This window comes from Homalodisca vitripennis, chromosome 4 (assembly GCF_021130785.1).
Source record: "Homalodisca vitripennis isolate AUS2020 chromosome 4, UT_GWSS_2.1, whole genome shotgun sequence".
NCBI lineage: Eukaryota > Metazoa > Arthropoda > Insecta > Hemiptera > Cicadellidae > Homalodisca > Homalodisca vitripennis.
This window is the reverse complement of record NC_060210.1, coordinates 89,542,103-89,569,176: the sequence shown is the minus strand read 5'-3', so window position 1 is coordinate 89,569,176 and position 27,074 is coordinate 89,542,103. Positions and strand designations below refer to the sequence as shown.

The 27,074-nt window shown below is 34.0% G+C and overlaps 1 protein-coding gene across 4 annotated transcripts in view; it reads left to right on the top strand.

Moving 5' to 3' along the window:
• The window catches only part of LOC124359736 (protein piccolo-like), a 121,822-nt gene that overhangs the window by 84,176 nt on the left and 10,572 nt on the right, over positions 1 to 27,074 (top strand). For 2 of the 4 annotated variants that reach the window (XM_046812727.1, XM_046812726.1), the window contains 9 exons: positions 10,581 to 10,639; positions 15,570 to 15,670; positions 16,254 to 17,075; positions 17,667 to 18,025; positions 18,974 to 19,098; positions 19,967 to 20,083; positions 22,116 to 22,235; positions 25,475 to 25,543; positions 26,732 to 26,860. In XM_046812727.1, the coding sequence (XP_046668683.1) occupies positions 10,581 to 10,639; positions 15,570 to 15,670; positions 16,254 to 17,075; positions 17,667 to 18,025; positions 18,974 to 19,098; positions 19,967 to 20,083; positions 22,116 to 22,235; positions 25,475 to 25,543; positions 26,732 to 26,860 (1,901 nt within the window). Of the gene's footprint in view, positions 1 to 10,580; positions 10,640 to 15,569; positions 15,671 to 16,253; positions 17,076 to 17,666; positions 18,026 to 18,973; positions 19,099 to 19,966; positions 20,084 to 20,797; positions 20,891 to 22,115; positions 22,236 to 25,474; positions 25,544 to 26,731; positions 26,861 to 27,074 lie in introns of all 4 variants that reach the window. The other 2 variants (XM_046812728.1, XM_046812729.1) reach the window with 2 other exon arrangements.

Below are 27,074 nucleotides of genomic sequence, written 5' to 3'. Positions count from 1 at the left end.
CTAGCCAGCCACTATCAGCATGACTAACGTCCATTCATACGACTACCGGGACATGACGTCATAGAATATTGTTAGCTTACGTTCAAACGGAAGGTCTTCATTGTAGAGGAAACACCATTAGTATCCGGCTCTAGTGAAACAATCTGTTAGAATTGAGTTAACATTTTACCTCTTATTTTTCATCGAGGAATTATGATAGGTATTTAATTTTTGTGATATGATTAATGGATGAAACGCTATTTTCTTTATTAATTTTAAAGGTTTTGTACGTTAACACCATGGAGTACCAATTGTCTGTGAGTAATTGTCTGTATAACCAATTAAAAATATCGGAAAAGCTTAAAGGTGTTTCGGTGCGTATAATCATATATTTAAAATGAGTCGAAGACTGAAAAGAAGGTTTTAAGTGTCGAAGGTTTACATTGTTTTGATGGGGCTAAAGTCAAGGTGGACGCCAGTACAGCCTGCTCCGAATTATGTCGAAAAAATAGGAAAATACAGAATGAGAGTTAGGCCTGTTCACTTGTACTAATTCGTCCTTTAACAAGAGGGTAATTTTTCATATAAAACATAAAAATCATTGCTATTAAATCGTAATTAGTTGACATCAAATCAAATAGAGTCTGAGCCGGGTTGTTTTGGAAAACCAAGTTACATTCTCCAATACTGTTTACTTGTGTTAGTGCCTTGACTCGCTCCGGGTCGAGAGAAGTACCAACAGGCTGACAGTTGCCAGATCCTGTTTCCTGCTGTTCACGGTCGGGAGGTGCGGCTCCCCCCTGGCGCAGGCGGGTGGAGTCAAGTGTGAAGTCGACCGACGGACAGTCGGCGAGGGTCAACGGTCCGACTATCGTTGGTTCAGCGGTCCGCGATCAGTCAGTCACCTGGATAAGCGTGTCATGACTGTGACTGATGCTTTGGAAGCAGAAAATAAACCGATCGCCAACTGTGGAAATTCCTCTGCATTCCAGACTCGGCGAAGAGTTGTGTATTTTCGATAAGAAAAAAGTACAAATGATTCACTTGCTAATCGGAGATAATTTTAGTATTGAATTACTTCAAATCAGTGCCTTTAGTGAACAAGTTCTTGATTAGTTTTATCCAGTAACTGAACTTACTGTCTACAAAGTGTTATACTTAACAACTTATAACCTATTTGATCTTAAATATGCTAGTACCCTGTTACTATAAACATGCTGGTACCCTATCCCTATAAACATGCTAGTACCCTGTCACTATAAACCAACTAGTACCCTGTCACTGTAAACATACTAGTACCTTGTCACTGTAAACATGCTAGTGCAATGTCACTGTAAACATGCTGGTACCCTGTCACTGTAAAAATGCTAGTATCCTATCACTGTATACGTTCTCGTACCCTGTTACTGTAAACATGCTACTACCCTGTCACTGAAACATGCTAGTACCCTCTCATTGTAAACATGCTGGTACCCTGTCTGTAAACATGCTAGTACTCATGCTAGTATATAACTCATATATGCCTATAATTCTATTATTGAGACAGCAGGGAACTCCAGAAAGTTGCCGGTGTATCGTAAAGTTCTGTAGGTCCTGGGATTAAGTTTTAACATCCTAGTATCCTGTTACTTTAATCGGACTGCAAGTTTCCGTGTTATGAATTTTTATAGTTGCAGTTTGGTTGAAAATCGCCAAAAACCGGGATCTTTTTTCGTTCTTATCGTAATGAAAATTGGAAGTTATTCGTAAATTATTTGCTTTGTATCTCTACAAGTAGAAATAAACAAGTTAATATGCTCATGTAACTCTTGTTATTGCAGCTCCACTGGTTAGTTTGTGGTTAACTTTCAAAGCCGGGTACCCGAGAGTACAACCCTGGCGGCGGCGGCGGCCAACTATTGTTCAAGAATACAAGAGCAGTTGCTGAAATCGAAAGCTGTTGAACTGGTGGAGGTCGGAAGGTATCATGTAAACGCAAACCTGCCCGAGAGTCTAGAATAGCGATTGCTGAAAGTGCTGTTAGCGTCTACGATAAACTCACCACTAACTTTAGCTGTTCTATAAATAAACACCGACTTATGTGGTCTGCGTCAGGATGTATTTCCATAAAGTTTGTTTGTGTAAGCGCGGGAGCGGCAGCGGCAGGTCGAACGCTCTGTCTGGCTGGGCAACTGTTTGGCGCGAACACGAGGCCGGGCTGAACCGATAAATTAAGAACTGCTATTGGAGGAGGCTACAAGGCAACAAACAAAACCGTTTATGTTTTGTTTTTTCAGTAATTGTGGCGTTTCGAAGTAATGGCTTCAGACCTTTTTCAAGAGATTCAATTACAGTGCACCAACAAAAACTTGAGCTACTTCGACATAAATCATGATCAGATTGGCGGTTTTTATGTTTGTCCGAACAAAAAAACATTTATTGCTATTGAAAACATAAAATATTACTTTTCCACATGGTTTTTTTCACAAAGTTTCAAAACTTATTTTCCCATAGAAATCCATTAGAACCTCGAAGTAGCATCTGTACGTTGGAAAAAAAACTATTACGTCCTCTTTACGGCATGATGTCATCTCTAAATATGGTAACAAACCGCGACTTGCGGCTTGTCAATCTGCCTCTATGATTCATTTTCTGTCGTTACCACCTTCTCCTGATATCCTGCTCTGCCACAGTCAATAATCTGAAACACGACTTTTTTAGAAAACATATTTTTCACTTAATAAAAATAACACAATGATATGTTTTTCTAACTTGAGCACAATGCGTGATATAGATTCATTGTGCTATGAATGATGGATTAGTGCATATTCTGTAAAGTTTGGAAACAATGGGTATAGGGTTATACAATTAAAATTTGAATTTTAGGCCAGAAAGCTTTATATATTGGAACAATAAACAATATAGTGGTGTATAAAAGATAAGAATAATTGCATTAAACGAAAGCTTTAAAGTCAATATAAATATTGGTTGCTAAGGCGGAGTTGAGAGTTCTAATAGATTTTTATTTTCATAATCTATACATAAATAAATAAAATTCGTTTTACATACTGAAAAACCTTCGCAATATACAACTTTAAGTATCTGGATGAGAGATCTAACTTTTGAAGACTTTGGTCCGAACTACACCTGGTCTTCATCCGATGATTATCCATTTCCAGTTTATTTTCGATCAGATTGCTGTGTATATTAAAAAAGAATATTAGTTTTTTCACGAATATAAATAGTGACCTTTGTGTATTCCAAATTGACTATTCACTACGACTACTGACTATCCGAAAAGACCTATTGCATTTTTCTCAGTCTGTGTATAAAGTATTTATGTACTGTACTATTTGTATTTTGAGAACACCTAAACATTGTAAAATAGCCAAGGTTGATGGACGACAGGAAGACTTCAAGGTCTTGTAAACACATGACGAAACCGTGTAAGTAAACAGCTGACATCGCGACATACCATGTGTTGTTCCTCTACACCTCTTTGTCTCCCATTCTGTCGTCTTTGTCTCTCGTTTCGGCGGTTGAGTAATACCACACGTCTTTGTTGATGGGTTACGTAATCGGTCGGTAGCTCACTTGAATCACCGCAGAGAGTGAAAGAGGACCGCCCCTCTGTTCCACTTACTGTTCAACCTCCTCTTCTCGGTCTTCCTCGCCTAACTGGATTCGTAGCAGCACTTCTGGTAGCGATAATATTCCTACTCAATCTATACAATGATCGCAAGAAATGTATTTTAAAATTATTTACTTTTCGTTCAGTTTGAACTTCTGAGGAACAATCCTCATCGAACATGTAAACGAAATTATTTACGCTTATACAGGTATCGCGCTTTTCGGAGCAGAACGTGTCTAGCCAGAAGAGTTTGCGACTACACAAATGAATTGATGAGGTAGTTAATATTGTCTATAGAACTAAGCATATCCACAACTTTTGTTGCTCAGAAAAATGGAAAAAGTGAAAAATGTATTCTATAACAAAAATTCACACCAATTTTGTGTACAAAATATGTTACAGATCCCGTGATAAGAACTTTGCCACTTTTAACATTTTCTCGCGTTGAAATCTGGTACTTTACACTTATTATTCTGAGAATGCTTTACTATGTGGAAAGGAGCTGAGTAAAAGCTTTGGTTGTATTAGTTACAGAGGAGATAACTCATCCAGTGCTATAAATTGAGGCACTTTCTGGAAAAAAGTGAGCGCTTGGACTAAACTCTGCGGAATGAGAGGCTCTGGTCTAAATATTCAAATGGTACAAAGTTACATGGCGCAATCTTTGCGTCGGATCTCAGAACTACTGAAATCCCCCGGACTTGAGCACATCTCGAAGTCCGTTTTAGTTACACAGGAGTATGAGTGGTTTACTCCTGTGTAACTAATACAATTAAAAGTAAAAGCCATACAAATTCAAGAGGCATTGGAGAGGGCTCAAAAGAGAGAGAGACTACGAAGTGAGGTCACGCACGACTTTTGCTGTACGATAAGTTAGAAATAAGGAAAAAATTTATTCCATGATTGTAGTGTACCGTATGACGATAACACATGGGGGTGGTGACTTCTGAGGTCGTAGTAATAAATACTAGAAATGCAAAGTTTACTTATAAGTTCAATTTAATTTACTAAACTTACAAGCACCACTTTTTTTAGATGGTAAATGAAAAATATGTATTGCCACGTTGCTGCCAATTAGAATGTAATAACTAAAAGTATATCTTCTAGGTGGGCCTAAAATATCCAATGTTCTATTGAATTATGCGTACGACGTTTTACTTTACAAAACAATAATATTTCACTTCCCTTCACAATAGGTAGACTCACAACCCGGGTATCGGCGTCTTGGCACGAGACATTGAAGCTGTAGTCTAAGAACGGTTACTTCTAGAAGAGGAGTAGATGTTGGGAAGTGGTAGCCATCTATTCAAACAACACGTGAGATACATCAGCTACGTAAACTCGCCTAAAACAAATTCGCGACGGTATTAGCCATTTAATGATACAAATTACTATTTATAACAATGTGCTCGTCGCCATAAGGACGACGCCACAACCTTTATCTATCTCCATCAAGCAAATAAAAGATCTTCAAGGGTAAGTTACTTTACTATTCACATCTTTACTTTACGTTACATTCATTTTATACGTTTGGCATCAAAGGGCTAATTTAATAATACGAAAAGATAAATTTTACTTACGGACAAAGCGCGCGAGGTCTGATGGGTTACGTAGTTGGGCTGCTACAAAGGGTTAGAAGAAAAAATTCATACGCGTGCCAATTAGGTAGTTACTCCGCCCAATAATTTAGTTCCGGAACATTGGATGTAAAATAATAATATTATATAATACTGGCTGATTAGGTTGCGAAATTTACATTGTATTAAATTTAATTAACTAATTTACGGTACAGTAGTTATTGATTTCAATCCTCATGCTTATTCCTTTATCTTCAGAATGATATCTTCCATGGAGCATGAGTTACGCTGTCAAATAATACAAACAAACTGCAACACACAAACACAAAAGTTCACTAAAATTACTTGAATATAATAAGAACAAGCGTGATTGTTTAACACGATGTGACGCTGGGAAGACCGATGTATTAGTTACACATCGAAGTTCACTGATAAACATTAATTCTAATAAGATAAAAGTCTCTGTATTTCTGATATCTGAACTGGGTGATGAATTCGATCTTATAATTGAGGTTAGGTGGCCGGATTCGAAAGCACACCGCAACACTGAACCTACTAACCTACGGTAACCGCGGGAACGTTGGAACATGAACTTTGGAACTGGACTGTCCAAGCCGGGACAAGTTGTGGGTTGATGCTGTGCGACACTGAGTAGGTTCGATTAACCGCGGGGGGGTCTCGGATAATGTGGACACGGACACGGCATCACAGCTGAGCGGTCGCGGCGCGGCGCACGATGTCGCTACAGCATACAGGTGGCCGTGACTTTGTCTAATCAGCTGATTGGTTGTGATCTAATCAGCTGTGGTAGCGGTGACTCAACAATCTCGGTGCAGAAGAGTGTCACCCTCGGATGGAGGATGGTAGAGTGTGTTCAATTATAGTGCGACATTCATTAATACAGAAAATACACTATGGTTATACAGTCATGTTTGCAATATTATATTCTGATTATATTTTCAAACAATTGAGAATAACATCCGTAAAAACGTATCGTGAGTTGATATTCTGTTACTTTGATAGGTTGATAATTTCACTCACCAAACTATGTTAACAACAAAGAGTGTTTGACATATACAACTACTTACTTAGGTGTTAAAGAAATGTCGGATTAAATAAAAATTGTGTCTCAATGTCGTTATTCTATACAAAATAGTCAAGATAGAAATAAATATACATTATGTGAATACAGAATGTACAAAAATGGCTTCAATAAAAGTATTTATCCATTTTTATTCTTATTTAACCAAGATAAATAAATAACTTTACTTGCACCCTAAAAAGAGTGTGTATAAGATTTCATCACCCAGTGGTGTAACTAAAACTTGACGTTGGGGGATGAATCTGATTGAAGAGTACATCACACCGGGGGTATGAAATAAATCTGAATACATCTAAATAAAAATTATGAAATTCAAAGTAAAACACTTAGCTACTGTATTTTAAACAAGTTGAATTGCTGTAATACATGTAATTTTTAATTTTTACGACTTTTGGGGGTTCTGTTCCCCACATCCCCTCTTAGTCACAACACTGTATCACCTGAAGGGATCATTGTTACTTTTCATTTGGTACCTACCAAAAAAGCTTACCATTATTCTAAACGGTTTTTGTGGAGTACGGATATTATAAAAATCATCTAGCACATTAGGCCTTGTACGGGTTTCCGAACATACAATTTCTCAATCAATTCAAACAATGAGATCTCAAGACTGTTTGAAGACAAAATCACCATATACTTTTTCCAATTCTCGAACTTCCGGTTGTTCGGTCCATATGGTCTAGGTATGTACTTCCTGCCACTTCCACTCCACAAGGAGGACCTTCCATGTCCATGTAGGGCCGCGAGGACAACTAGTGACTGCGGGCCTTCCTTGCCCCGTAACCTCCGCCTCAGCAGCACGACACGGCGAGGCGCCTAGGAACCGTCCGGTCCTCGTTTATTTTTTTATTTTGTCTCGTTCTGGAGGTACTTATTACAGGCGAGGAAGGAAATCATTACACAGCGTAGCTTATATTCACCCATGAAAATATCGCCTACTAAAACTAGACAGGTGTTAATGTGAAAGTACACATTTTGCAAAAGCAAGTTTTGTAGTCTGCAAGCATGCTCCACTTCATAGTTGAATTACAACAGAGAAGCTTTCATCTATTTAAAGTAGGATAAAACCATCATGATTAGTTTGCTTTTCGTTCACAAACTATATTTTCCAAACAAACAAGGTCCGTTCTGGGTACAAACCTTTTATATACACAGGATGTTTACAAACTCTCTGATAATATTTGGGGAATTCCTTCTTCGTGTCAAGGCAAACAAAAGATGTAACATAAATATGGGGAAATGCTTAGTTTACTGTCTGTCTGTATGTTTTTTTTTTCTTTTTGAGAAACTATAGAAATTAAAATCTCAAATTGGCATGATTATATATATATATATATATATATATATATATATATATATATATATATATATATCTTGCAGTCTCGAATCAAGAAGATAAGTTGTATTATATTATCATATCAAGTTTCAAGATGGCGGACAGAAAAGTGTTTAAAGTTTAAGCAATATTGTAAAACCAATAAGATTATAACATTTTTATAAGGATAAAGAAAGTGTGCTACATTTTATTACAAACATTTTGACACTAAAACCATAAAAATCGGTCAGTAAATAACGTAGATATAATGATAACTGTTGTAATGAATGGCTACATTTTCATTGCATTTTTATGATATCAATGGTAGTGCACTAAAATAGTGAAAAGTTTATATTTACGTTAGTTACTGACCGATTTTTAATGTTCGGGTGCCAAATTTTTGAGATTTAACGTAGAAACTTTTATTAACGTTTAATTTCATAATTTTATTGGTTTTTACGGTTAGAAGCTTTAAAAACTTCAGCAGTTCACAATTTTCGAACGTGATATGATAATATAATATTATCTTTTTCTCCTGATTTGAGACTGAAAGAAAATTAACTGTACAAAATTACAGTTTTTTATCTGTTCTAGTTTCTGAAATAAAAAATAAATCTAAAAAAACATATTAGATGATAGTAAACTAAGCATTTTTGACCTATTATATATTACATTTTTTGTTTATCGTGACACAAAAAAGTTCCCAAAATATTTCCATAGAATTCGTAAATACTGTGTATTATACCTCATGGACTTCCTCTCTGTGCAGGCCAGTTGACAAGTTGAGTGAGGAGTGAGTCAGCTGATTTATCTCATTGTTGTGGCCATGTGTTTGTCGAGTAAGGCAAGGCACAGCTGCACATGTATGTTTTCATCTGGACGAGCCGCGAACAGTCGCCTGCCATATATGGCAGAAACCCTGGCCTTGGTCGGGCAGCTATACCGCCATACCTACTCTCCTTCCTTGCGAATTGCTATTTGCTTCCTCTCCAGACCGTCTGACAGGCTTCGCAACGTAGGAAGAGAGAGTATGGGACGTTTTAGGTCACTTATGGTGAATACATTATGAACTGTTGTACAATGCAACTGTTCCACCTGATAAATACATATTAGAGACGTAGCCCCGAAAAGTGTTTGATACATAATATACAATAATAAACCTTTTTAACACTTTTTTATATATTTTATGTTGTACAATTTACATTTTAAATTCAAAGAATTCATCATCAGGTACTTGTAGGTTAAGGTGAATAAATTATGAGAATATGGGAATATTATTGTATATTTGAGAAATGCATTTAAAAAGTAATATAATTCCAAACTTGTGTTTGACATAAGAGAGGTCCATTTTCACATACTTCTATTAGACCATCATTTTGAAAATAAAGATAGACCGTTTAAAATTTCTTACGTATGTATCAGTTTTAATAGTGCAATTAAATGTGTAATACGTGTAATACATCCCAATGCTTTAACTGTTTTCTTTTCACAGAGAAAAGGATTTATAATTTTTCTACAATTTAATTGAATTATTATTCGGACTTCGGAGTCTGACTTAAAGTGTTTTTGGAATAATACACAAGTTATTCTAACTGCAATTATCTCTTATTCCATATATCCTGGTATAATTGTCAATGTTCTACTTTAATCTTATATGTTCCCAATGATGACCATTGCATCGTAGAAGAAAACCCCCATCGAATGAACCACTTTCTCTTACCAATATACTAACTTATGCTGAGTAATCCTCCCCCACCCTAGTCCATCACCGATATGGTGAGCCTATGGTCCAGACCCCGGCCTAGATCCCCGACCTTCCATCCGCACCGAGCTACCTTGACCGTCTCCCGCTCCCGGAGTTGTCTGTACCTCTCAGTACTCTCTGGGTCAGTGTCTAGTGAGTGTCTATTTGTGCGCATCAAGTTTATCCAGCCTCCTCCGCAGCCCGAGGTATGTTCTGCTGTGTCATTATCTTAAACATCTTTCCGGATTGGAGTGAATTGTGCTTCAAAATCAGACAGGACCATTTACAAATCATGTAATTGCCTGTCCGTCTGTGTGAAATCTTGATAGAAAGGTCCTAGATACTTGAGTTACCTCAATAGGAAGAACTCTATTGATTTTGAGATCAACATATCTGAACCTTAGTATATAGGTTGCTCAAGGTCCAAGGAAGAACTCTATTGATTTTGAGATCAACATATCTGAACCTTAGTATATAGGTCTTTCAAGATCCAAGGAAGAACTCTATTGATTTTGAGATCAACATATCTGAACCTTAGTATATAGGTCTTTCAAGATCCAAGGAAGAGCACTATTGATTTTGAGGTGAAAATGTCTGAAACATAGTATATAGTTCATGAAGTTCTAAGGAAGAGCTCTGCTGATTTGAAGTCAAAACGTGAGGGCGACTGTTTGTCGCCCCTGTTTGGTTTTGGCTGTTTAAATGGAGATTAGCTAGGTTTGTAATCAACGGTTAACTGTTATTATAAAATATATTCTTTCCTATAGCATAAGAGGAGGTTGTGGCTTTTGTAGCCGAGGCGCTATGTTTTCGATTACCGAAGAGGCCATAACAATTTTTAAAAACGGGTTTGGACTGTATCCCAGTTTAAAACTTTTCTTATTATATATTAAAATTACACTGTTGTATATATACACATCTTTGAACTAGATCTTGAATATTTAGAAGTCAATGTCCATGCAAAGTCTCAAATGTAGCCTACCGCTTAATTTAAAACATCTCTTTAAGAGATATGCTTCTCGACGCTCATCAAAATCCCATGGAGGTACTTACACCGTAATCACGTACTACTCCTATATCGTGCAGACGATCAGACAAAAGTAAAATCTTTCCACCCCTCCCCCCCCCCGGAGTGATAGGCTTCTCTAACGCTCAGCCAATAAGTTATATAAGTTAAGTGATGATGTAAGCTATTATTAATGTCTCATTTAATTATTCAATTAATAATGATCGTTATTAATATTTTGTTTCAGAAGACAATCCAGTCAAATATCAGGAGGAGGAGGTAGTCCCATTCCAGTTTCCCCTCAAGGTAAAGTGTTCAAGTATTATATTTTAGAAAATAAGCTTATTGTTTGTTTTTAAATTAGGACGGTAAATTCAGCATTCTGTACAAGCTACGATATTTTGGGGTAATTTCGTTACTATTTTTAAAATCTAAAACTTAATTTTTCTATAAAACCCTAATTTCTGAGATTGTATGAACAGTTTTATTTTAGCAAATTAATATTGGACTTTAGACTCATAATGAAAAATTATTATTTACTTAAATGATTGCTAAAGTTTAAAACGTAATTCTGAAAACTGATATGTTATTCCAATCTTCATATACTGAAGTCTGTTAAGTCAAATATATCATGTCATTAACATTTCAGATAAATACACCATTTCACACAGTTTACACTAATTGTTTAAATATCTTCCAAAATTGAAAATTAATCTTTCTTTCTAATTTTTCAAAATTTATATATTTGGCTGTTCTGAACAAACCTGAGCAACTCAACTTTACGTCAGCCACAGTTACTTGTAACCATGTAACTTGTAACTCTTGTTAAAGGTTCCACGCTAGTCACACATTTGCTGGCACTCAAGTCCCCTCCCTTCTGCTACATTTTCTTTTCAGTGGCCTATATAGGATTTAATTTGGGAGATCCAACCCCATTAGTTCATATTTCATGGAAGAGAGGTAGGGGGGGGGGTAAATCAACCTAATCGTTCTTAATATTAAATATTAATGGTTTAGGATCTTTGGACATTATGGATAAAAACCTCGAGAAATGGGTAAAGGAATTTTATAAGATACCATCAGGAACTTTATTAATCGGATTACTTTCTCCCACCACACGAGTCTTTCTCTCTAGCTTACGAGCAGGCTGTAAAGAAATGGCCTTGAGCTTTATCCCATAAGACCAGTGTTAAACCTCCAACAATTTTACGCCCTTATTACGTCTTAGAATCATGGAAGATGTCTCATTTTAAAGATATAATTAATACGCATCCAAACGCTTTTTAGCTCTTTATATAGTTTATAATTTTAGACTATTTAAACAATGAAATAAAAACAATTTCGGCTTTTTTAATACCGTATAAAAATGACAAAAATTTAAAAGCTTTTGGACGCGTATTAATTACATCTGTAAAATAAAACATCTTCTATAGTTCTACGACTAAAAAAAGATCTTAAAAGTGCATGAGGTTTGACATTGTTCTCATGGGGTTAATATCTAGGAGGCCGTCAGTACAACCTACTCTTAAGGTGCTCGAACTTGTCTTTATGGTGCTATGAAATAAAACAACGAGCATGTGTTATCCCTGATTTTATAATAATGGCGGACATCTTTGGGAATATCTCCGTTTCCAGTTCTAGATGAAATTACTCATAACCTTAATAGCCGGATGTATTGGCGGCCATCTTGTTTGTAGTCCTATGAAAACAATATTAAACCTCGTGCACATTTACAACATTATTGTCATAAAATTAAGGTTGATGTTTTATTTTAAACATGTCATTACTATGTATCCAAATAATATGTTTATAGGTTATTCAGTAAAGAAAACTCAAACTTTTTGGTGCTTCATCGTTTAACTATTCAAAAATTATGCACTTTACAGAAAAAAATAAAAGGAGTTTGGATGGGTGTTTATTATTTGTTTAAACTATGATGTCTTCCGTAGAGCTACGATTAAAAGTAAGGGTATAAAAGTGCATTAGGTTTAACGTTGTTGTGGGGGAAATTCAAGGTCGATGCATTACAGCCGGCTCCTAACAACACATGCGAGCTGTATCGAACTAACAGGCTATAAGTAATGCAAGATTAATTCATATCTAATTTTATAGATTATTATGTACGCAGGGAGTGGAAAATGTATTTTATGCCCGTCTAGTGAGAACAAACTTACATATAGAGTTGTAATTTTGCACGAGACTTCATTTCTGTACACGCAAGATTAAGTTCGATGACAATTCATGTCCTTCCATCGCATGTCCCTCATTCTATTCTTGGCGAAGTCTCTTACTTTACACATAGACTAGCGGCACTTTGTTTCATTGTATACATATTATCTTACAGTATTAGGAGGCAGGAAGATTAAACCGTTTATTCTAGTAATTCTCTTCTGTGTATTACAAAAGATAAATGTCAAAAGTGTGAAGTTACTAATAATCATTATTGAATAGTACCTACTTATTTAAACAAGATAACAATTTTTTTAATGGAAAATGAGTTTTCATCTTGATATTATTCGCTCTATTTCAATTTGAAAAACAGATAAAATAAAACATTTACATTATAAAATTCATATTAGGCTGCCTATTATAGAATTTTCAATAAGTTTAGTTCTAATTTTGCTTGTTTAGATTTTGAAATGAAAAGGTGGGATCTTTGGGATACACATGACTAATTTAGACTTGTTTTTACTTTTTAAAACTTTGAGTGCAACATGTGCTGCCTGTATGTTAGCTCTCAGAAGTATCAATATCAATCAATACTTGCTGGTAAATTAAGTGTTATGAATTCAGGGAGGAGATATAAGAATTCAAATTAGATAAAAAAATAAGCTCTTTTTATGCTATATTTACAATTTTCTTATATTTACTATGAATGAGTCTAGACATATTGATGAAAGGAACCCCTCTACATAAAATTTTTTGTTCTCATATAAATTAAATAATAATTTTAACATTGTCTTTTGTTTTCAAGGTACCTAACGTATTTTTAATACCACAAACAGATTTACTATTTCATATTTGATAAGTGTTATACCATATCCTGATTTCTTTGTTTAAAGGTTATTTTTGACGATGGAAGGATTGTGAAGGAAACAGGATTTTTTCCGGACATTTGCCATTGTTCAGTGAAACAAGAAAACAGTAACACCTGTTGTGTTACTGTTTTCTTGTTTCACTGAACGATGGCAAATGTCCGGAAAAATCCTGTTTCCTTCACATATCCTGATTTATTTTAGAAATAAGATGGTAAACATTTTCTTTACCCAGATTGTATTAATAACTAATTCTAGGATTTTAAAAGCAGTAAGCAATATTCTCTGTTTTGTTATTGTAAGATTAAAATATCCAAATTAAACTAAAAACATACGTACTATTGTTTGTTAGACTGTAGAACTGTTTTTATATAACTGCATTAGAATAAAATAATCAAATTCATTTAAAAAGTTGTCTAGAAGTTGAGAGAGGGAGTGAAAAGCCATCTCACCAAGGTTAAAATGTCTGGGAACACTTCTTAGATCTTTTGGTGAGGTTATTGTTTGTAAGCCTAGACCATTATGTATTGATATTGATTACGGAAATCAATACTCAGAAATATCAATTGACATTTGATCTACTTTAGCTCCAACTGTCAAACTCAATTACACACATCACTCATAATCAGATAGGCCTACTATCAAACAGATTTGGTTGACTCATGGATTTTATTCAGATGTTACAGATGTTAATTGTTAAAATATTCCAAAGAAAAACAAACATACAGTATGTGCAAACCAACGAATAAAAGTATGTTATGGTACACTGATTTATTATTAATCAGTAGTATTTTTTAAAGCATGCACAATATAAAATGTTACTAAAACAATATTTTATTACTGTATAATGGTTAGATAATAAAATATCAATTCATGCCAGTCAGATTATACTGCACCTAAATGTTGGTACTGTTGAATGTTTTCACAAAAGTTAAAGTTACAGTTTGTTATTCAAGGACTGGCTAATTAAGGTAAAGAAAGACATTTAGACACAGGTAATTTCCGTTATTACTAGGTATGGTCATTCAGGAAACCCTTGCACACCTTAGGATTCACTACTGAAACCTAGGTGTACAAGTAGACTATGTAATTGACCAGAGGAGACTGCTGAATGGCTTGAGGTTATGAGAAGAACACTATTTGGAAATTAACTGCCAGATGATGAATTCAATGTCAGCATTTGGTGGAAACTCTGGATCTTGTTATAGGTTTGGGAGGTATGGCAGGTTCTATTAGCAGAACTTGAGTGTGCATTAAGTTTAGGTTCATATACTGTAACTAAGAGTCCTTTATACTTTGTTTCTAATCTTTTAATCTATATTTTTTTATTAAAGAATCAAGAGTCTTAATACAAAGTTACAGTGCCAAAATGTTGAGTGAACACTGGTGAAGTCTATCATTCAAGGAGTTAACAAATGTTCATTTCTGCCCGTTGTCAGATCATCTTGAGAATGAACTGACCTATAGAATTTAAATTTTTCATGAAGTTAATTTCTATATAGGCAACATAGAGTTTGATGATGGTATATGCCATTCCATGGGATTTGGCTGAGTGTTGGTGAATACTGCCTGAGATATGAGTAATGAGAATATCGCAGAATAAATTTGTAAACAAATTGGGTATAATGCTATGACTTTTTAACATAACTGTCACATAGAACACATGTGGCTATAGACTAGAAATTATGCAGCAGCCTCAGTGACACCTGTTATGTCACACAGTTTAGCGTACTCCTACCTTCTATACTACATATGTTGCAAGCTTCAGTCATCTGCTTCTGTGGTCACACTGATTTAACTCATTAATCATTAGCAGACAGCAGTCATTGCAAAAGTACATTTTTAACAGAGAAATAATAGACTTCATAAGGTTTGGTCTAACTGAGATTTCTGTTGATTGGGAAGTAAACAAAAATAATATATGTTTTACATACTATGGGAACTATGGTTTGAGTACATATGAGAATTAGGGTACATGATCAGATTTTGCAAAAAACAAGAAGAGTTTTATTTTACACCCCACAAATATTTGGTTCTTCAAATTTGCTCAAGTTTTTAACCACAAGTTATTTGTCTGATATTGATATGGTGTAACTAATTATGAAAGAATATAAATTATATTGTTAGATACTAATAGTTATTATGTTCTTAATGATATGATATGTGATTAAACAATAATAAATTTATTGTTTATTTTTCAGGGGACACACAAACAGCACCACCCCCTTGCCCACCTGCCCCACCCCCACCTCCACCACCAGGTATTCCAGGCTCTATACCTGCAGTGCGACTGTCCACTGAGGTAAGACAACTAAAGGAAGATGTTACATAAAATTAAATTACTTCAAAGTATTCAATGTGAAGTATCATTAAATAAATTATTTAAATTTTATTTTCAATAGTTTTAATTTTTATACAAATATTTTTTGTTGATTGGTCCATATGTATACATAAGATCAATAAGATTGCACAAGATAAAAATAAATTGTGTATACATAGGTTCTTTTGTGCTTAGGGTAGGGAGGAGGTTGTATATAAGATACAACTGTATGACAATTATTGTAGACCTATCTTCTACATTTTTGAATATTTATGATACGATCATACTAACTAAGATTTTATCTTTAATAGCTTCGCATTATACCATAATAATATTAAATAAAAATCTCTGAATTAGTAAATAATCTTAAAAGAGTTATCTTATGCCACATGACTCAAAAATATAAATAAATACAGTTGCCTTTTCTTAATTTGTGATCACTCCATATTTATTGATAGTAATATTAAGTAAATAATTCATTGAAATATGGATACAACACACTGTATATGTGTGTCGTATAATAATGTGGTAGAGTCTTTAAAATTTATAAATTTCCTTTTTTTAGATCCCTGATAAAAGACGATCAGCCTATGAGCCTCCTGCTGCAATCCAGAACGCAATGATGACGAAAGACAAGAAACCCTTCACCTACACCCCAGGTGGGCTGGATCTCTCAGAAATCCGGTCCCCTAGGATGGCACGGAGGATAAGCCGGAATGCAAATGCTCCTGACTTGGCCCCCTGTCCACCGAAGCCTTCTCCTCTCTCCAACCAGCCCTTACCCCCCTCAGCAGTAGCAGCCATGCAACCCCAGATAGCCATCCCTGTGCTTCCCCAACCAGGGGCAACTCCTCAGCTGCACCATGTTACTCCCGGTGGTTATTCAGCACCTCCCCCACCACCTCCACCCCTCAGTCATCCTGTATCACCACCAGTACAATCTCTGTCTTCCCCTCCTCCACAACCCTCTTCTCCACAGAAGATACCACCTCAACCACCTTCTCCTCAGAGAGTATACAACCGCCAGCCCTCCCCACCTCCGATGGCCGTCCCAAAACTTCAACCCCAACACAGACACTCAAAGAGTGAACCTCAGTCCACCCCTGGAAGTATATATGTGCCTCCTATAGAGCCACAGCAGCCCAGGTCTCAGCTAGGATCTCTGTATATCCCTCCATTGGCTCCTCAAGAACCACCCAAACCTCAGTCTCCGGTTCCGGTGAGCCAGTTGAACAAGGCACCCACACCGTGGATGTCTCGGCAGACTCAGCAGGCACAAAAGGAGGTTCCTCCTTGGGTCAACAGAGATAATGTCCAGAGTCCCCAGCCTCAGCAACAAACAAGCCCGAATTCTCAGCAGACTCAGACACGAATTATCCCTATTCAGGTATTGTTTAGAGATCACTATATAATTGTACTAAATATCTTAAAAGACACTTCATTAAAACTTCACTTTATATTAGTGTTTATTTTACTCATCTTGTTTACTGCAATGTTTATAACATTGTCAATGGCTGTATTGTTTTTGATAACAAGGCAGGCTTTAAATTCTTATTCACTGTATAAAGCATTTTTTTCTTTTTGGAAATTTCCCTATATTATTAACATATATAATGGTAGGGGTGGGGCAGAATTTAATAATCAGTGTATGGAATAGGAAAATCATCTAAGGGGTGTTTCACAAGGATTTTAAACATAATTTCTTATTTCCAGTTCAACTTTATATTTGACTTAAGATCAACAAAACAAAAGGGCACTCTGGCAGTAATGATTCTTGCTTACACATGGCCCTATTGTCAATGAACATTGTCCATTTTTGTAAGAATGCTTTGTATATTAATGTACTCTGGAAGGGAAAATCAATGCCAAATAATAATTTACTAAAGTATGATATATTCACAGTTGTCTTTTTAAATAGTACTAGTTTAGAAGTGAATGATTAAAAGTTTCAATTTTCAAGAAGGTAATGTTGGTTTAGATTGAGGGATCGTCTGGTTCTTCTCAGCCAGTCACAAGAATAATTCCAATTCAAATGGAAGGGACACCTTCACCACAACACACACCAGCTCAGCCCAACTTTAACCAGCAGCCACAGTATCAGCAGCAGCAACAGCAATATCAGCAGCCACAGTATCAGCAGCAACAATATCAGCAGCCACAGTATCAGCAGCAACAATATCAGCAGCCACAGTATCAGCAACATCCAGTGTATCAGCAGCAGCAGTCCTACGAACAGCCGAACCAAGGAAGAAATACGCCCAGATGGATGAACCAACAACCGATTTATGTCCACAACAAGTTCAACCCTGGTACACAGTCTCCTGTACCATCTGAGCAGTGAGTTCACTTAAAAAAATACTATTGCATATTTAAATTGTGTAATCGGAGCATTTAATATTTTAAATTACAGTAGCCTCTGTCTACTTCAGGACTGTAGGCCCAACCGGATAATGATGTGGGCGGATACATTTTTGTGCTCTAAAACTCATTATATTACGGTTTTTTGTTATTATAAATTCCCACATTGGAAAAACACATATAATCTACAATTGTATTTGTAAAATCGGTGAATGTCAACACACCAATAATAAACTGTAGACGAACTAATACAGGATTCAAGACTTTATGGGAATAAATCAAAGGAATTCACGTTGCAATAGATTTGTATGAGTTAGAGAGTTTAACTGAAACATCGCTGTCATTCATTTTCAGCCAATCATGACCTATAAAACACTGTCTTATTATAAAACAGAGACCGGTTAAAGCGTTGGCCGGTTGAAAGGTGGCCTGTTAAGAGGGCTACAAACACAATTGCTTATAATTTTGTACTCTTTTAGAAGTAGTTATGATATTGTTACATATTATGTACAGAAATCGCGCTATTTTTATAATTTACTGGCTCCAAATGCAAAGATAATAGAATATTTGTTGAATAGATAATGAATCCAAGTATGAATAGAATATTTATATTTTTTATTAAATGTGGTCTGGAATTATATTGTAAAGAATTCTACTAAATTCAACTCTTCAATACAGTAAGTCATTTTTGACTTCACTGATAATTTAATCCTTAGTTTTTTGGGCGAAGAGACAGAGATACCTTTAACCTTAACACTAGGCTACAGAGGAAGTTAAGCAACATTAGAGGAAGGATTAACACCTCCGTGCAGATATTCATAGATACACACTATCTCTTTTTTCTACACCAGACTCTAACTTGTCATTGTTTCTCAGCTTCCTTTCTGGACAGTAAATAGAAAGTAATCTCAACTGTTTTGTCCCTAGGAACCACTCAGATAGTCAGCCTGGTTGGAGACATTCGCAAACAAATGGAACTGTACAATCTCCTCCAGCTCCTGTGCAATCACGATCTTTCAAAGTGCTCGAGAAAATCCATGGTTCAGACAATGGTCAGTGTATTAGCTGAATGATATTATTCATAAAACTTATTCATTATCTGTAATAATATTCTTTACATTATGAGGAAATAAATAAAAAATAAATAAATGATACAAATTCATTAGCTTTAGCATATAATTAATTATAGGCATTAAAAACTCATTTTTATGAAGTTTCTAGTGTTATTGTTATATTTGAACAAACATCTCAGTGAAATAAACTTGATTAGTACTGCTTGAAGCTCTTAGAGGAATAACATTTTGATCAAACAATTAAATTATTAAACACTCTATTCTAACATATTTAACTGTAAGAGTGGAGTATTTTTATAATTCGTAAAAATAATCTGATAAACCTTACAACATGGTATGTACTTGCTTACAATTTCTTTGGGTTAGTTAATTAATTATCATAGTTAGCACGCTAAACCTTTGTGATAACTTAGGCCATAAATTAAGGATCCTTCCAACCTCTTAGAATTCCATACAAGTACTGCATGGTCCTACTTGTTCCTCTTCAAAATATTGTTTTCTAAAAATAATTTTCAGCCAAGAACCTGATATCTATGTATAGAGAAAAAGAGAAGGAATTATACTCATATGGTGAATATAATGAAAACCATTGTTATTTCATTTTATTTATTTCACTACAATTATCACTATTCCTGGCCTAACAGTTTTAGTCTCTTACGAGCCTATTCAGCAAGGAAAAAATCTAAAAATATTGGCCAGCAGCTGCATCAAAATGTGAAGCAATAGTCTAACATGATGTGATGGTTACTTTCAATCAACACAATATAATAAAACTAAGCAAAAATATGAAATTTTCAGTTTTTTGTTGAACTTTCAAAGTGTTTTTAAATGCTCTCTGATCCACTAGGTGGAGTAGATCAAAGTGATGCTCCGTATAACAGCCAAGGCGTGCCTCTCAGCCAGCTGCGCAAGTTGCAACTCTCAGATGATGACCGCGCACTCATGAACAAAGTCAAATCCCAAGGTATTCATTATCAGTTATCAGCAGCTCTTGATGTAGAAATATTTTCCTTATACAGTTATTTAGTTGTTCGTGATTGGTCTAGAAGTACTGAGAGAAAATTGAATGACAAGATGTTAAAAATACAACATTTATTTAGAAGTAAGTTTGATTTTTTAAGACTTAATATGTTACTCGCTCTAGAAATAATTATGTCTCTTGTAACTAATATTACTTTTTTGAGGTAAAGGCAGTAGTGAAACTACTCGTTAAAAAAAGTACTTCTGATCCCTCAAACAATGCTGTTTTATTATTGGTTTTGGAATTATAATTTTTTTATAAAGTTAATCAATCCATACACTCCTTCCATCCGGTGCTCGATCTAAGGCCATTTTTTAATGAATTTCTTACTGGACAATAGGAATTTAAAGTCAGTATTGAAATCCATATTCAGGTAATATTCATATAGTAAAAATACATTTCTCATTTCCAAATTATGTTGAAATATTTTGCAAGAACAACAAAGAATTGATGAGCTTTTCAAGAAATAATAACTTTTGTTTTAGCTGAAAAACACTTATGTTTATGAACGAACACCTACTCGTTTTACGGTTAACAAGTAAGCACTGGTTACTTCTAAGATTTTTGTATGAATATGTTAAATAGTTTATGACTAATCGAGATTACTTTGTACTGCAAACATTGTGAAAAACTCTGGTTGGAGAAATTTAAATTTAGTTTCAGACTCAATCATACAAGATAATGAAGAAAATCCAAGGTACAGGGGCGGATATATTCCATCTAAAGTCTTCAAAATGTTGGATGACAGTGGTAAATTAATTTTATAAATGGACTTGCAGGTTATGGGGTTGAATACAATCATGGTAGAGGTGGAAGATTATTGCTTGTGAATATAGGTGCTAAGGCAGCATGAATCATAATTATTACAAATGCCGTCAAAATCACTGCCATATACTAAGGAAATAAGTAAGGAGACATAAAATACAATACATACAATATGGTGTAAGATGAAATACTTTTAATTAGTTAATGTACTAATTTTTTAAGTTAGCCTGTAACTTTCTATTTATGGTATTTTCTTAACTACGAGTACATAAATTACTTATAACAAACTCACTAATTTAGAAAATTGAATAGAGAAAAATATGAACAAAGTGTCTGTGTTTCAGTTTTTTAATGTTTTGACACTAGAATTAGACTTAGAAATGTATAGAATAATAAAATGTAATGCTTTAAATAACTTAAGTTGTGCTTTCCATAGTTAGATTCGTACATATAATAGATGATGCCTAATATAAAAAAAATAAAAAAGGAAGATTCTCACTCTTTTAATTTTAAAGTATTAAAATGTAACTGTTCTCTAAATTCATTCATTAACTTAAAAGTGCTTGGTTAAACATAAAAACATTAATTTGTAGTTTACTATTTACAGAGAATTTTTATTGGTTTATTGTACAACAAACCATAACGGTTGGTCCAGGTTGACATAGAAAATACTTATTTAAATACACAATCAATCTCTTTCTTCACAACTTTCTTTCATGTAAAAAAATATTTATGATATAAATTTACAAGTAATTGATGTTATTGTTTCCAAATAACGTTGCTTTAACATCTGTAGTGAAACAACCTTGAGTATTTACTCCATAAGAACAATGTTAAACTTCAAACACTTATTTTTGGTCATAGGGTTTGTGAGAGATGTCTCATTTTAAAGATGTAGGTAATACGTATTCTTACGCTTTTAGTTTATACTTTTTGAAGATTCAAACAATGAAGTAAAGTAATTTTATCCGAATACCCATTAAAAATTAAATTGCATTTGTTTGTGTATTAATAATATCTGTCAAATGACACATTTCACAAAAATTATCTTACTGAAACATAGTTGAAGTTCTTATGGGGTTAGAACCAAGATGGCTACCAGTAAACGCATCTCTGAACATATCACTTTATTGAGCAGAGACAGGCCAAAAGCCTGTATAGTGCATGAAAAGAAATTGAAACGTTAAATAATTCACTACCATTATGCTAGTTGACGATGAAACATATCTCCACAACGAATCCGATCCGAGGTACAGAGGGTCTGCGATTCCATCAAGAGCCTTTCGGATACTGCAGACTATGACTGACAGTGCGGGAGATGACACGGAGGGTACAGTCGTCACTTATCGTCGTGTGTTTTGTTGTTTTGTTTCTCTAACTATATGTATTTGTATTTTTGACTAACAAGAGTAGTAGACGTTCTCTCCACAACACAAACAATACTAAGAAATATAATTCAGTACCTAAGAATAATTATCTTTGTAAATTAAGGTTACAAAACAACAACACATCAATCATCTTAAACTTCATTCACAATGTTATTCAAACTTCTGGTAGGAAAATGAATTGAATTCCTTACATTAGCTCTTACAACTGAACATCGATTCAAGAAACAGACACACACATTGAACATTTAGAAATTGTACTACAGACAGTGATATGGCAGTGGTAATGCATGAGGAAACAGTAATCTATAAATTAACAGTTATTGGTAACAAGTAACCTACTAAAGTTGCAATATGGGTAAAATGGTTTCTTCATTTATTCGTCTATGATGTAGGAATTATTTTATTAAACTAATACAGTGTGTTCCCAAAGTATGCAATATATGGAAAATCTTAATAGTGACAGAATTAACCTTTCTCTTTTAGTTTGTATCCTTAAAATAAAAGGTATTTATTGTTTGGCCAGTTTTGAGTTTTGTCGGCTATGCTGGTTCAGCTATCTTGGATTTACGTTTAATGTTTCAAGAAAAATAGGGTCTTCAGACTTGTGACATATTATTTTAATTACATTTATTCAGTGGTATAAATGTTCAATATATCAATCCAATGAACAAAAAAATGTAAAATTAAACGTCACATGACCTATTAAAAAAAATATGAAACTTAAGTCCAATATTGTGGATCCAAGATGGCTATCATAACTAAGATATGGCCAGAGTAGAAGTAAATTTTATTTTAGGGACACATACTTAAATTTAACGTATAATTCTGTCACTTAATAATTTTCATGCATTTCATACTTTTTGGACTTACTACATATACTCATATGGGATTATGGAATTACCTGAGAATAATAACTACTGGGTTGTACTGTCAACACTGCAAAACAGTTCAACTGGTTTAATCCATTCTGGGATACAACCGATTGGAGTGGTGAATAATTGCAATTTTAATACTATTACGATGCTCACTCTAACCCTTCCAGGTAAACTTCATGCATACTTTGTAGTTAACAAGTTTAAAATCTGGTTCCTACCAGCTGCATGTGGGAATGTGGTATGTAGGAATGAAATGTTTATATTGAGTTTTACTTGCCATTTTAGTTTATATGTGAATGCTTGTAATTCAATGGATGAAGTAATATTAAAAAATTCAATTATAAGGTAATTTTTGTCTTTTGTTATGTTGCCTTACATTATGTTTAGGGAAAATTTACTTTTAATCATCATATGTATTTGAAATATAGTAAGGTATATTTCTCTAATTATTGTATTGCTACTAAGATGTTACAAAACAATTAAAAAGGCATTCAATAATGAAACAATTTTTAGTTTTCCAGAACTGATGGGAACATATTAAATAATAAAAAGTCTGTAAATATAAATAGGATTATTTGTATTAAAATATGCAAAATTTAAAAATTCCAAAAAGACAGTTAAATTCCTGAGCTGGATCAGTGTTTAAGTTAAGCTCCAAAATTTTAAAGAAAACTAGTGATGTACTTTTTAAAAATTTAAAAACATGCACTATCCCAAAAGTAATTAGAGGTGTTATACAAATTACGTTTTAAAATATAATTACTGTATATTGATTCTTAAACCTCTTTTGAATTTTTCTTCTTGATTAGATTGCATGTACAATAAATTGGTGCAAAGTCAAATCCTATCCTAATGAATATCAATCTCTCAGATTAAATATCAATCTCTGAGATAGAGTCTTAAAAACATTCAATCAACCTGAACTGAGTTTTTGGCTAGTCAGCACTCTATATTTTAACAATTTATATTAGTTTTATATTGTGATGTATATACCTGAATATCATTCTAGAAAAAAATATATAATTGAAAGAAATGTTTTAAATGTTGTGTTTTATGTAGGGAGTTAAGAAACTGATGGTAAGATGTGCATAAGTATTGAAACAGCTAATTTGTATTAACTGCTAAAGCAATAATGTTTCATTCCCCTCTGATGATGTTCCTTTCAGCTCTAAAGTTCCATCTGTCTACACTCTAAAAATGTTTCTGTTTGATAATTGAAGCTGTATTGGTACAATATTATCATTTTATTATTGCTAATGGTTACAGACAATAGTATCAGAATTGCAATAACCACAGATGATAAACCATTCACTAAGTACAGGGGCGTACATTGGATAAAATATTAATTAAAGCAGCATTTTTTAATGATGAATAATTGGCTTCGTCATCAATTAAGGTGCGAGATTCAAGAGTTTAAGGAATATCCTCCATTGAACAGTGGTTACGAGGTCCACCCATGGAATTTTTGAGAGAATTACCACCTAAAAACTGTATTACAAACCACTTATTACTTCAATTTTGAATTGAAGTCCAATTCTACCGTTTGGTAAAGAAGGCACTCTCTTGAATTTTTAAATAGCTTTTTTTTATGAACAAAAACCTTGTTTTAAACCCTATTTTTGTTCATAAAATTATTATGTTTGTACTGTATTTTATTTTTTCTGGAAGAAATAATAGAATATCTATTCTGACCAGGTTACAAGTTTATTTCCATATTGACGCATGGACAGTAGATGTTAGAGGTCATGGATGCTTAAAAAGGTTAAATTAATTTAATATATTTGTTTGGTAACCTCGTTAATGTACTAAGTAATGAGCATTACATAACAGATGAGAGAACATGTTGGGGCTAAAGTGGGTGGACACGGTCATGCTCAGCATTCTGCGTTAACCAAAAGAAACTTTATTCATACTTGTAAGGATTAGTAAAAGGTCATACTTTTAAACATGATATTTATTAATACAAGAGGGAAATCCCCTCCATCTTCCTCTTATTCTGCACATATTCAGTTTTTTCCTTCAAGTCATAACCAGTGTAGGAAATAGTATTCTAGAACCTTCTACCAAATGTACCCTTAGAAGTAGTTTAACTTTTTCGTACATAATTAATATTAAAAACAATAAACCATGTAATATGTTTGGAATTCTAATTTTTAACCCCTCTTACACCAGGATGATGCAGGAAAGATTCACAGAGGTTCTCTGTACTAAATTGAACAACAGTTGGGTCAGAGAAAAAGACAGTGTTCTCTTCAATGAATTGAAAATGTGAAATGTATTTGATTGAAAAGTGTTTTGTTTTTCAGTACCCCAAATGTACAGTCCCGTGCAGCAGAATCAGAACAGGCTCTCTATGAACCGAACCCCTCAACCTGGTGAGTATTGCTTTCATCAAAATATTAAATATGTCCAGACAGTCACATATTAACATAAAATCTTGTTAAATTCTCATTTTTATCATTATAACAAAATTTAACTAGTTCATGATGCTGGCTAAAATATCCATTAACATTTAATTTCATATGAATTTGTGATATCAATTCGTTCGAAGATAATCTCATCTTTTGCTGTGTTATGAAAAGTGAGTGTATGACTTGAACGTATTAATAAATATTTGTATAGATTTGGCCATTTCCAATGCTGGAATTTGTAAAAAAATTCATGATCGTATGACATATCACCCTATGTGTCATGTACCCTTATCCCTCGTAGCCCATTGGAATGATTTGTATGCTCTCTCAGTGTCATGATTGATCATTCCATTTTGAAAGTATTTAAAAATTAACAAGAACGTTTAAAAAGTTTCTATTAAAAGCAATATTTTTTCTTCTGAAAAGTTTATTTAAATAGAATAAAATAAATGCACCACTAATGCTGTTAACACGTGAGAGGTCACATGAAGGCAATTTGCTCACAATCACTTTTTATAATTTTTCGCTTCACTTCTGCACGAAATCTTTTTGAAAAATCATGTGATTAGTTTCACTAACTGTGTCCCATAATATACTACTTTAAATTATCTGCAAAACTGAGTCATTAAAAAATATCATAAAAAAAGTACCGTACAATTTGTTGTAAAATTTAGACTACGTGGGAGGTCACGTGAGAGGGAATTGCTACATGTACTTTTTTTAAGCTTTTACAAGTAAATAAAAAATGTTTTTGTACTTAAAAGAAAATGTGTCTTAGAAAAGAACAAAATCTTAATTATTTAGAAAACAAAGTGAGTAAAAGACTAACAGATGTCAAGATCTTGTGAAGGAATATATGAGCAGAAATAAGAAGAGTTCATTGTTCATTGTATCATTATGATTAACTAATGATATTGTTAATCATAATAATACTACAGAATTTCAAAAATTGAGGCAGACTCCTACAGATACGACCTTTTATGTGTTAATTGCACAAAAAGGACCTGATTCTAGTGAAGAATTTATTCCAAATGTCTCTTCCTGTTCTCTCAAATGTTACTCATGTACATGATATTTGTAGTTATGGATTGATAATGTTGTGATTATTTTGTTATCTTATCAAGCAAAAAATAAGTACATGATGTTTTTTAGATGCCCCGCAGCAGTACATACCTCCATCGGAACAACAAGCTCCAGAACCCCGCAAGTATATGGGTGGGGCCATCCCCTCCCGGTCTTTCCGTGTGTTGCAAGCCATGACAGCAGGTCATGAGGCTCCAGGTACATACATAACTTCTCTCACTCACTGTACATAAAATATGTAATCTGTATATATTCATACATCAGTTATGTTGTGCATTCATTGTTGAATCTCATTATTCAATCACTATTAATATTTAATTACAATATAAATATCAAGGAAGCACTTACAAAATGTTACCAGTATTATATAATCCAAGGAAATTTTTATCTTTGAATGAATACCAATGCAATA